A 12267-nucleotide genomic window follows, 5' to 3' on the forward strand; every position below is an offset into this window, starting at 1 on the left:
CCGAGGGGACTGCCGCCTCCCGGGGCTGCCCGCAGCGCCCAGCCACCATGAGGTAAGGGCTTCCCCCGCTTCTGCCCCTAGACCGCGGAGGCCTTTGTTTCAAGCCGATGTTTTTCTTTTATTCCGTTGCCAGTACAGCGCCGCGGCCCTTCATGGGGCCGAGCCCCTCGCGCCCGGCAGCCGGGCGTCGGGTTTGGGGCGCTCCTCGAGAGCCCTGTCCGGATCCCGGGCATCTGGAGTCGGGCCTGGCGGGGAGGGTAGCCGAGCGCGCGCTTCCCCGGAGCCCCGACCCTCCCGGGAGTCAGTGGTCGGGACTGTCGGGCCGGGGGGCCAGGCGACGCGACCCGGGACCCTGCCCGCTCCCTGAGGCTCTTCTCGGCGGCGGCGGCGACCGTGCTTGGTTGGCGGCCGCCCCCGGGGCCATTCCGGGCGGCTTCTACGTGGCACGGGTCTCCTGAGGCTCGTCGCCTTCCTCCCCTTACCGGACGCCAGCTGCCATTCCCCCGATGTGGGCAGACACGATGTGGCCGCAGCCCTCCAGTTGTCACCGAGGTCGGCTCCTGCCATTTTGCCTTTCCGATTTCTGGGTCTGAGTTCTTCCCTTCCTGTGAGCGGCCTTTGTACTGCGTCCAGATTCTTAACTATTCCGCCCAATCCGCTATTTTGATGGTGGTGGGGGGTGTCCTCTTCTGTCTCCTTTACTGCCTTGTGGTAGTGGGGTCCTTTTCTCACCCGCTTTGTATCCCCAGGGGCTGGCACCCTGCCCTGTGCGTGATGAGTGAACCGTCCGCAGTTAGTAAGTGAGGGATGAGAGGATAAGACAGCTCCTGAGGCAGATAACCCTTTCTTCTCAACTCTGTCTGAGCACCTACTAGTGGGGTGACCCAAAGCAAAGTTGTTTAAACTTCGTGAGTCTGTTTCTCATCCATACAAATTAATGACCTCCAAATCTTAGGACTGTGGGGTTAGTTGATTGCTTAGTACGTAATATTTGCAAATGTTTTTAGGTAAAAAAGAAATTTAGTAAGTGCTTCACTTCTAACATCTGTAAGAAGGGAAGAAGGTATCAGGAAGGTGCCTGAAGAAATGAGGAAGAAAAGGGGGGCACACTGTATGGTATGCAGGATGGGCTGGAAGAACGGTGGACCCCACTTGGGGACTGTCTCCCAAGGACAGTGAAAGACTGCTCCTTCCTGGCAAAAACCCTCAAATTTCCTAAAGATAAATGTTGCCTCTTCAGACATAATAGCCTTTCTCTGCCAGCTGCACAGAGACAGAGTTTACAAATTAAGCAAATTTTAAAAAGTAAAACTTCTCATGGCATCCAGTTGTGCATAAATTCCGCAGAATCTGGGCAAGGCACTTCAGTGACTGACTGAATATCCCTTTGAGGTCTCAAAACCACATTCATACTACCTGAGACAGCCCTACTCATTGTCCTTGAGCTGGGTTGGTGTAACTTTCGCAACAGAAACAGATGTTCATTTTACTGTATGTATGGGCAGGGGTGTGGTAAGCCCATTTGCCATGGATCTGAGCAGGCTGTTAAGGGGATGTCTTGCCCATGATTTTGGTGCAGTTACACTGGAGAAAGGAACAACTACCAAAGGACACTCATACCGGGTTTCCCAGTCAGGACCATGGGAAACAGTCCAAAACTTACTTTCAAAATCCAAACATGAAGCCAGACAGAGAGTATGCCAAAATATAAAGACAAGTGGGATAGGGAAAACTGAAATGGAAGAAAGTTTGGAGCCATTAGCAGGCGGTGAAAAACTAGTAAGAATTCCCTCATCCGGTATCCAGATACTTTTTATGCTAAGCCTATATCTCTGGGCTGGACGTGCCAGAAACTGCCAGTATACAATTGTATTCATTCAACAAATATTTATTTATTGAGCTTCTATTAACTGCCTGGAATAATAGGTTAATGGGACACAGTGCTGGGGACACAGTGGTGAAAAATATATAATCAAAACAAGGTCTCTATTCTTATGGGGCTTACATTTAAATGGGGGAAATAAAGAGACAATAGATAATTGAGTAAATAACACAATTCAGAAATCATTAAGAGCTACAAGGAAAATAAAATAATGTAATGGCCTAAGAGAGTGACCTAGAATGGAGGGGGCTATTTTAGATATTTCTGCTACGGGTAGCCTCCTGGGTAGAGAACGTTGGAGCTGAGTTACAAGAAAGAGCTAGTCATGCAAAGATTTAGGAGCAGAACATTCTAAGAGTAAAAACAACAGGTATAAAAGTCCTTGAACTTGATATGTTCAAGATAGGAAAGTTAATATGTCCAAAGCACAGTGAATGAAGATGAGAGTAGGAGGAGAAAAGGTTGGACAGATAGATAAGGCCACGTCCTTTAAGGACTTGTAGGACGTGGCAAGGGCTGGATTAATACCTAAGGGTATTGGGAAGCCACTGAGAGATTTAAGCAGGAGACTGACATCATCTGGTTAACATTTTCAAAAGTTTAGTAGGATTCTGAGGGGATCAAGAGCCAAAGCTGGGAGACCAAATTTTTGCCCCAGCTCAAAGGAAGGGTAATTGTCGTTTAGACTAATAAAACAGGAGTAGAAGTGGAGGAAAGTGTATGGGCTTGAGATTTATCTGGGTGTTAGATTTAACAGGACTTCAATTGGATTGGATGAGAGGTTGAGAGAGAAGAGGAATCACATTACTCCTGGATTATTTGGCCTGTGGAACTAAGAGGTGCCAATAAAGATTGAGGGAGGAACAAGCTCAAGGAATCCAGATTTCTGGATTGCATATGTTTATTTGAGATGCCAGTTGAACTTCTAACTGAAGGTGTGAACTAAAAATTCACTAAGTCTGGAATTCAGGGGAGAGATCAGAGATTAGGTTATAAATATGAAATGTTTTTATTTTTTCAATCACTACTAGTAATTGTGCAGTTAATTCAGTTCTGTAACTCTTCTGTCACTTTTGGCTATTAGGACAGCCCCTTTCCAGTTCCTAAAGACTCTGTCTGATTCAGGTTAAAACCTCAGTCTAGGGGCGCCTGGGTGGCACAGCGGTTAGGCGTCTGCCTTCGGCTCAGGGCGTGACCGGCGTTATGGGATCGAGCCCCACATCAGGCTCCTCTGCTATGAGCCTGCTTCTTCCTCTCCCACTCCCCCTGCTTGTGTTCCCTCTCTCTCTGGGTGTCTCTATCTCTGTNAATAAATAAAATCTTTAAAAAAAAATAAATAAAACCTCAATCTAATATTTGACTTAAAGCACTCTTTTCCTCCTTCCCAACTCCCACCATATATTGATGTAAGTTCTATACAGAAAGGGAAATGTGATAGACTAGACTTTAGGATGACTGGCAAGGTGGGGTACACCCCTTTGAAGAGCTGATATTTGAGCCAAGACCAGAATTGTGAGAATAAGTAAGCCCTGGAACTCTCTTGTTGAGGGAATAAAAAGCCCATGCAGATGCCCTGAAGTAGATACATACTTGGCAGAAGAAATAGCAATTTTTTTTAAAGGCCTGTATTTGCTGGAGTGCAGGGAGTGAAAGGAAAGTTGTACAAAATGAGGCTAGAGAAGTAGACGTGGGCTGGATGACAAAAGGGATAGCAACCATGGTTAGGAGTTTGAGGCTGGAGATAAAGATTTGAATATTAACATTGATAGCTTTGCTTCAGCTTCATGTACCATCTTTCTTGCAGTTATCCCCTCCTCTCTCCCACAAACATCATTTTCTCCCTTACTACTGGATCATTCCTATTGGCATATCATTAAATTATTAAAAATATCATGATTAAAAATTATTTTGACATTTCCCCCTGCCTACTTCCAGATATAGCTCTATTTCTCTATTTCCTTCTTAGTACAATTCCTTGAAAGAGTGGCCTCTATTCCCCATATCCACTTCTGTACCTCACATTATCCCCTCAACCCATTCCAGATTTTATATATTTACTTGAGAGAGAAATAGAGCGGGGGGGGGGTGTGTGGGTACAAGCAGAGGGAGAGGGAGAAGCAGACTCCCCACTGAACAGGGAGCCCAATGCGGGACTCCGTCCTGGGACCCCAAGATCATGATCCGAGCCAAAGGCAGACGCTTAACCGACAGAGCCCCCCAGGCACCCTCCAGTCATGTTTTCATCCCTACGGCTTTACTCCTGCCAAAACACTTACCATGGTCCGCCACAGCTTTACTGCTGCCAAAACAGTTATCTCTTCTTTGTCCTCAATTATTCAATCTCTTAGAATCATTTTACACATTGAATATTCATCTCTCTTTCTTAAAGTAAACATTTACTTTCTTAGGCTTCCACTGATACCAGATTTCTTAGTTTTCCAGGCCCTCACTGATTGTTCTTTCTTTGCCTCCTTTCCTGGTCCTTCTAGTCTACTTGACTTGGAGTGCCTTACAGCTTATTTTTTGACCTTCTTCTCTGTCTATCCTCACTCCTTAGGTAATTTCATTCTAGATCTTGTGGTTTTAAAGTCCATCTGCATGTCGATGACTCCTGATTTTATATCCTTAGTTCTGACTTCACTCCTCCTCATTCCCAGTGTTCCATTCATGAATACCCAACCTCATACTTGGCATCTTCACTTGAATGTGTAATAGACATCTCAAAATTAACATTTCCAAATAGTCCTCTTGATTTATCCATTCACTTCCTCAAGTCAGAAGCATAGGAATCATCCTGGATTCTCTCTTTTCCTTCTGGCCCTCCCCACGCCCAGTCCATTAGAAAGACCTGTCAAGTCTGCCTCAAATATAACCAATCCAGTTCTCACCAACCTTCCACTACAACCACACTGTAAGCTTGCATCATCTCTCCTTGGATTTCCTCAACAGCAGCTTCATGTCTCTTTTAGGGAGATTTGCTCTGGCCATGCTCTTTATAAATTTTAACCACCTCTCAAACCCCCTGCCAACTTCCCATTTTTTTCTCCTTTTCTGCTTTATTTTTTTCTGTATCACCATTTTACATACTCTATATTTTATTTATTTTTAAATCTTTTCTTGGCACACCCCACTGCCCTATTAGAATATAAGCTACATGAAGTCAGGGTGTTTTTTCTCTTTTGTTCATCGCTGTATCCCAGCACCTAGAACAGTGCCCTCTACATTGTACCTCTCAGTAAATCTTGGTTGAACAGATAGCTTCCCTGTCAGTTTCCCAACTTCCTCTCTTGACCCTCGATTGTCTATTCTCCTCACAGCAGCCAGAGGGATTTTTTAAAACTTACACCAAACATTATCATTTTCCTACTTAAAAAGTTTCCCCCAGTGATTTCCCATTGCAATTAGGGTAAAATTTATGTTCCTTATCATGGACTACCGAACCCTGCATCATCTGTCCCTGCCTACAACTATACTTCATCTTCTGCTATTCCTCTTTACTATGCTTCAGCCACACTCTTCTCCCTTCTGTCCCCTGAACACACCAAGTTTGTTCTCATATCAGGGTCTTTGCACTCGCTGGTCTCTCAGCCCAGGGTTCCTCAGTCTCAACATTATTGACATTTCGGGCTGTTAAGTCATTGTTATCGGGACTGACCTGTGCATTGTAGGGTATTTAGCAGCATCCCTGGCCTGCCCAGTAGATGCTAGTAGCATTCCTCCAGTGGTGATAGCCAAAATTATCTCCACATATTACCAGATATTCCCTAGGGAGCAAAGGCACCCTGGATGAGAAGCAGTGACTTAGACCATTCTGCCCTCAGATCTTTTACGATTGCCTCCATTTCATTGTTGAGATCTTACTTCAACTGCCCCTTTCTACAAAAGTTTATTTTTCTTCCTAAGCTCTGCTTTCCTCTAAATTAGATTCTTCTCAGGCAGGCAGACTCTCCCTGAGTTGGAAAGATGGCACCAGCAAACCCAAGCTTATACTCTACCAACTTAAAATTTTTAGAAGGAAGGAAGATAGTTTCATCAAAGTCCCATTTCAGCAAAAATATAGTTTAATTGGACTATCTCTGAATAAATCACTGGGACCAGGGAATGGCTAGAATATCATGTGCACTTCCCAGACTAAAATGGTAGACAGTCCATTTCAAATCACACGGACTGAGAGTAGAGGGAGAGGATGTTCCAGAAATGGAAACCAAAAGAAGGGGTCCTCACCAAGTAAAAACCACAGATGTCTACAGCACTGGACTATGTACACTTCCTGGGTCACTTCCATGGAACTTTATGCTGAATTGTAATTGTTTACTTATAAGCTCTGTAGAAGCAGGGCTGTGGCTTGTTCAGTTACATACCCAGGGTTATTTAGAAGACCTTGCACATAAAATGGTCTCAGTAATGAATAAATATTTCCTTGCCCTTCCTTCCCCCTTCATCTTCCTAGTTTCAGAGATAGTGTTTCCAATGTGTCCTGCAGAGATTACACTGCGCCTTGCACAAAGGGAGCTCAACAAATATTTGTGAAGTGAATTTTAAGAGCAATGATAAGGTAATAATAGGTATTAGCTATTGTTGCCCACAACCCCAGAGGTCAGAAGGATGTGGCACTTATATGAAATCTGTTAAGCTTACTAAATTTCCTTGTGCCTTTCCCCCATCTTTCTGGAAATCTGTTACTCTCCTTTTATATGTCTCAAACTTAATGCTTTTCCCCATCTCTTGGTATACCAGTTACTATCCATTTCTGTGCCTTTTCTCTCTGTGGGGTTTCCTTCTTTCCTTTCTTCCTCCTCTCTTCTTTCCTCCCTCTTTCCCTTCCTTTCTTCCTCTGCAAAAATAATATATTAGTGTGACTTCTGTGTCCCCTTCAGTGTATTCCTTTTTCTTATTTCTCACCCCTTCTCCCCCTTCCTACTCATAATGTAGAAATGGAATTTTTATATTAATTATTGACTGTGTATATATTTATTACTATTAATTTTCAAGGCAAGTAAATAAAACATTTTAAATTCCCCTCTGTAAAGATTGGAGGTACTCGTGGGTTAGTGACTGCCAAAAGGAAATAGATATCCTGTGACATAGAGAACCCTGTCATCTCTCCAAACTGCTTTTGCAATAAATTATGAGAATATTTCTAGACTTTAACTCTGTACCAAGGAAACCAGTATAAAGATATAGGGGACTAGTGCTTGAACTGTAAGATCAAAAAAAGGTAGAATTGTTGTTAAACAAAAACCAGTATTTAAGTTTAAAGATTGATTATTTCCTTCATTTCTTGAAAATTAAAAGAGATTTTATCTTTGACAGTGAAATTCCTAAAGACTCCTTGAAGGCCATTCTGTTGGAGTTAGAATGTCACTTTACATGGAATTTACTTAAGGAAGACATTGATCTGTTTGATGTGGAAGATACAATTGGGCAACAGCTTGAATTTCTTACCACAAAATCCAGACTCACTCTTTATAACCTGTTGGCCTATGTGAAACACCTAAAAGGCCAAAATAAAGATGCTCTAGAGTGCCTGGAACAAGCAGAAGAAATAATCCGGCAAGAACACTCAGACAAAGAGGAAATACGAAGTCTGGTTACTTGGGGAAACTATGCGTGGGTATATTACCACATGGACCAGCTCAAAGAATCTCAGAAGTATGTAGACAAGATAGGGAACGTTTGCAAGAAATTGTCCAGTCCTTCTAACTACAAGTTGGAGCGTCCTGAGATTGACTGTGAAAAAGGATGGGCACTCTTGAAATTTGGAGGAAAGTATTACCAAAAGGCTAAAGCGGCTTTTGAGAAGGCTTTGGAAGCCGAACCTGACAATCCAGAATTTAACATCGGCTATGCCATCACAGTGTATCGGCTGGATGATTCTGACAGGGAAGGGTCTATAAAGAGCTTTTCCCTGGGCCCTCTGAGGAAAGCTGTTACCCTGAACCCAGATAACTCCTACATTAAGGTTTTTCTGGCACTAAAGCTTCAAGATGTACATGCAGAAGCTGAAGGGGAAAGGTATATTGAAGAAATCCTGGACCAAATATCATCCCAACCATATGTCCTTCGTTATGCAGCCAAATTCTACAGGAGAAAAAATTCCTGGGACAAAGCTCTGGAACTTTTGAAAAAGGCCTTGGAGGTGACACCAACCTCTTCTTTCCTGCATCACCAGATGGGACTTTGCTACAGGGCACAAATGATCCAGATCAAGAAGGCCACACGCAACAGACCTAAAGGAAAGGATAAACTGAAAGTTGATGAGCTGATTACATCTGCTATATTTCATTTCAAAGCAGCTGTGGAAAAGGATTCTATGTTTGCATTTGCCTATACGGATCTGGCCAACATGTATGCTGAGGGAGGCCAGTATAGCAATGCTGAAGACGTTTTCCAGAAAGCCCTTCGTCTGGAGAACATAACTGATGATCACAAACATCAGATCCACTATCACTATGGCCGCTTTCAAGAATTTCACCGTAAATCAGAAAGTACTGCTATCCACCATTATTTAGAAGCCTTAAAGGTCAAAGACCGGTCATCCCTACGCACCAAATTGACAAGTGCTCTGAAAAAATTGGCTATCAAGAGACTCAGTCACAATGGTTCAGATGTGCAGAGTTTAAGTGCCCTAGGGTTTGTTTACAAGCTGGAAGGAGAAAAGAGGCAAGCTGCTGAGTACTATGAGAGGGCCCAAAAGGTAGATCCAGAAAATGAAGAATTCCTTACTGCTCTCTGTGAGCTTCGACTTTCTATTTAAATACATACTTTAGGAAATGAGTTCTAAGTTTTTCTCTCCATTTGGGTCATTATATTTTTTTGTTTGTTATTTTAATCCATTGTTCGTTATAGAGCCAATTTTTTTGAGTGGTTATGTACCAAGCATCATGCTAAATATTTTATATATACGTAATGATGACTGACTGTTTTGCTGTTTTCTTTTTTTTTAAAAATTAAACTAATATAATCCATTGAGAAACAGAAACAGTTCAGCTATTGTAACTTTTAAAAATGGTATGGCCATTATGACTTTATACCCTTTATCTCTGTTATTTATAATAATTTTTGATTAAATTTTGTCAAATTTTCCATATTACTTACACAGTGAGTATAATTCTGCATAAACCCTGACACCTAGGTCAGGAATACTCTTTCGGGAGTGCAGAATTATATTAGTTAAGCTCTTAACTATGTAGCTTGCAAAAGATGGACCCTTCCAGTAACAGATGTTCTGACTTTGATGAGAATATTTAACCATCAACCTGATAGTCACCTAAAGAATCCTCTTTGTTGAAAGAAAAAAGTTCATAATAATAAAAAGCTTGTCATCTGTGGTGACTTCAATAAAAGGAGAAAAAACTAGAATAGGAAAAAAAAAAAGATTTCTTCAAATACAGAACTTAAGGGACCCATGAGAAATCACAAGTATTATTTCCCAAAATGTTCAGTAAGTAGCTAGAAATAGTTGTGAGGGAAAAAATGAATAATCGAAAATCACGTCTCACATTTCTCTGGTTCTTTTAACAAGAGGAATGAACCTAAACTAATCTAGATGAAATTAATTTTATTCCTTCCCTTTAAAATTCCAGTTGTGTTTAGGTTAAACTCATTGAAATAGAAAGCAGGCCAATTGAGAAATTGGGAGAAATGATAAACAAATGGGTAAAACAGATGTCCTTAACCTATATCCCTAGATTACCAAGTTTCTGTGATTTGGTTTTAGGTCTGGACTGGATTGTTCTCATACTCCCAATTTCTGGCCTTTGGTTGGTTAACTGTTTTAGTATTCCAGAGTTACTTCTGTGAATCTTTTTCTTTTGTCTGAAGTTTTCAGATTGAAATGTTTTCCTATAGATCCTAGGAATAGTTAAGCCTTGCTTTCAGTTTTGATTTATCCATCTTGAAAGGTCACTGTTTAAGGGCTCTTATCCCAGGGGACATTTTTAATTGGGATGTTGCTAAAAGTAGTTTCTCTAATGTTGTTTCTTTGATTATAGACTACACAATTATATTTACCACCACAGTATTAGTGGAAAAGTGTGCCATGTGATTTAATTCTCCATACCTCTAATGTAGCTCTTAAAACTACTGTATACATGTTTGTGTGTTTTTTACTTTTTGTTACTGTTTAAAAATTTTTTTTCTATTATGGTTGTGTTATTATAAAAGTAATGAATTCTCATTGTAAAATTTCAAACATAACAGAAGCATATGAGTTTAAAAGTAAGAGCATCCCCCTCACCCTTCCCTAATTCTATACCCTCATGGTAACCTGTTAACAATTTAGTATGTATCCTTCTAGATATTTTTTCTATGCATATTCAAACATACATCCATACTGCAATGTATTTCATAAATTAAATTTTTAAAAATGTTTGTTTTACTTAAGTCCCTGCTGTTTTTGTTTATTTTGCTCATTTCATTTGTTTATTCAAGAAGGAAGAATGGGGAAGGGAATGATTTTTACTTAAGTTCAGAAATTCAGGACTGAAGTCCTGACCTATCAGTAGAAGCATTTGTCACATTTCGCGGCAAATTCTTTTCCCCTGTTGGGAATAATGTTGTAATTAAGGTTGTGTTCCCAAGTAGGAAATTCACACACAATATAATACAGTATGATATCAAAACAATAATATAGCTGTAAGCCTCTATTTAAATATTTAGACTTTAAAGTCTATTAAGTGACTTTAAAATTCACTAGATATTATAACATACCAATATATAAGAAAGTATAAAATCAGCATATGAAAATACAACTCTATAAAATACTGAACTAAAATTAGTCGGTAATTGGGCTTGTCACTAATTGGGCTTGTCTTCCTAAAATTTTAAACTATTTAGAGATAATTTCATAGAGCCTTGGTTTTAAAAAAGACCTCAGAGTTTGTTCACCTTTATCAATTAACCATCAAAACTTAGAGCTTGAATTACCTTCCTAAATGATAATTTCATCTTCAGATAGTCCTTATTCTTAGAAATTTGTTCCTTCCATTTAACTGAAGACTTTTGGCCTGAAGTTTACACATATTGGGCTGTCTTTAGGGACCTGAAAGATCTAATTCTTTTGAGAGGTGATATTTTATATCAGAACTCTTAGTTGCAAATGGCAGAAAACCCATCTCAAACTGACCTAAGCAAAAATGAGAATGTAATGGCTGTTGTAATTTAATAGTCCAGACGCAGTACTAGTTTCAGATAAATTTAAAGGGATAAGTGAGTCACCAAATATATATCAGTGGCTATTATTGTTAATCAAGTGATACTGAGTAGCCAAAAACCAAATGTCTACTATACATGTCTTAAAAGTATTTGAAGAAAATTGCTCTATGTCCCCTAAAAATTCTTTTAAGTTAAACATGCTATTTTCTTTCACCCCATCCCCATCTCCATTGTGGTCAATTTTAGTTCTCTCCAAAGTGTCTTTGTCCTTTGCTAGTGGTTTGTGCTGAGAGGTTAACTTAATACCCAAAGTGAAGTTTTAGGACTATGGTAGAATGATCCTTCTTTTTTCTGTAAACTATACTTCTATTAATGTAGCCAAAATCAAAATTTCTCCTTGGTATCTACCCATGTGTTGGTTTTTCCACACATGCCATTTTAAGGCATGTTTTCCACATTCTGTACCTGAGCATTTATTTTTAAAGTGTTTTATGTCACTTGGTAGCATTCAGCACTTCAATTCAGATAACATGTACCTCTTAAAGAAGTTGAGAAAAAGTTTGTATATAAAATGCTAATCATTGCAAATAACACCACAGATGATGGAAAACCTAACTTAAGTTGTCTTTATAATAGTAACAAAAATAAATCTTGGGGTTTTTTTGTTTTGTTTGTTTAAAGACTTTATTTTTTTTATTTATTTAAGAGAACAAGCGGAGGGGAAAGGGAGAGGGAAAAGTAGGCTCCCCACTGAGCAGGGGGCCCAATGTAGGGCTCAATCCCAGGGATCGAGGATCATGACCTTTGCCAAAGCAGACGCTTAACTGACTGAGCCATCCAGGCACCCCATAAATCTTGTTTTCAAGCAAGACCTAATCTTGTTTAAGCAGTTTGAGCAAGACAAAATCACTCTCTACTGAGCTCTGATCAAATTTGGCTCCATTCAGAGAAAGCTCCATCTTTGTGATACTAAGATAGCTGCCACATGTACTCTTGTCCTAATGCAGTGGAAAAGAACATATCTGCTCCCCAGCCACCTAAAAAGTCCGAGTTTGCTGTCCGATAAGACCACCTTAGGTTACATACTATTCTCAAGTCAGTCATGGCCAGGGAGGAAGTTCTCATGTTCATTAGTTAGGCCTGAGATACCTAGCTGGCCCTGAAAGCAAGGAATAGGAAGAAAGTTCCCTGGAAGCATATGGATTGTAAGGGCAGGGGTGAAATTATCG

At 40.5% G+C, this 12267-nt stretch overlaps 1 protein-coding gene across 1 annotated transcript; it reads left to right on the forward strand.

The window, feature by feature from the left end:
• Positions 1 to 6: 6 nt before the first annotated feature.
• On the forward strand, positions 7 to 11648 carry IFIT5 (interferon induced protein with tetratricopeptide repeats 5). Its single transcript, XM_011222406.3, has 2 exons — positions 7 to 52; positions 7196 to 11648. The coding sequence occupies exons 1-2, from the start codon at positions 48 to 50 to the stop codon at positions 8637 to 8639; spliced, it is 1449 nt and encodes a 482-aa protein (XP_011220708.1). The 5' UTR covers positions 7 to 47; the 3' UTR covers positions 8640 to 11648.
• The last annotated feature ends 619 nt before the right edge of the window (positions 11649 to 12267 follow it).

Source organism: Ailuropoda melanoleuca, chromosome 6 (assembly GCF_002007445.2).
Source record: "Ailuropoda melanoleuca isolate Jingjing chromosome 6, ASM200744v2, whole genome shotgun sequence".
NCBI lineage: Eukaryota > Metazoa > Chordata > Mammalia > Carnivora > Ursidae > Ailuropoda > Ailuropoda melanoleuca.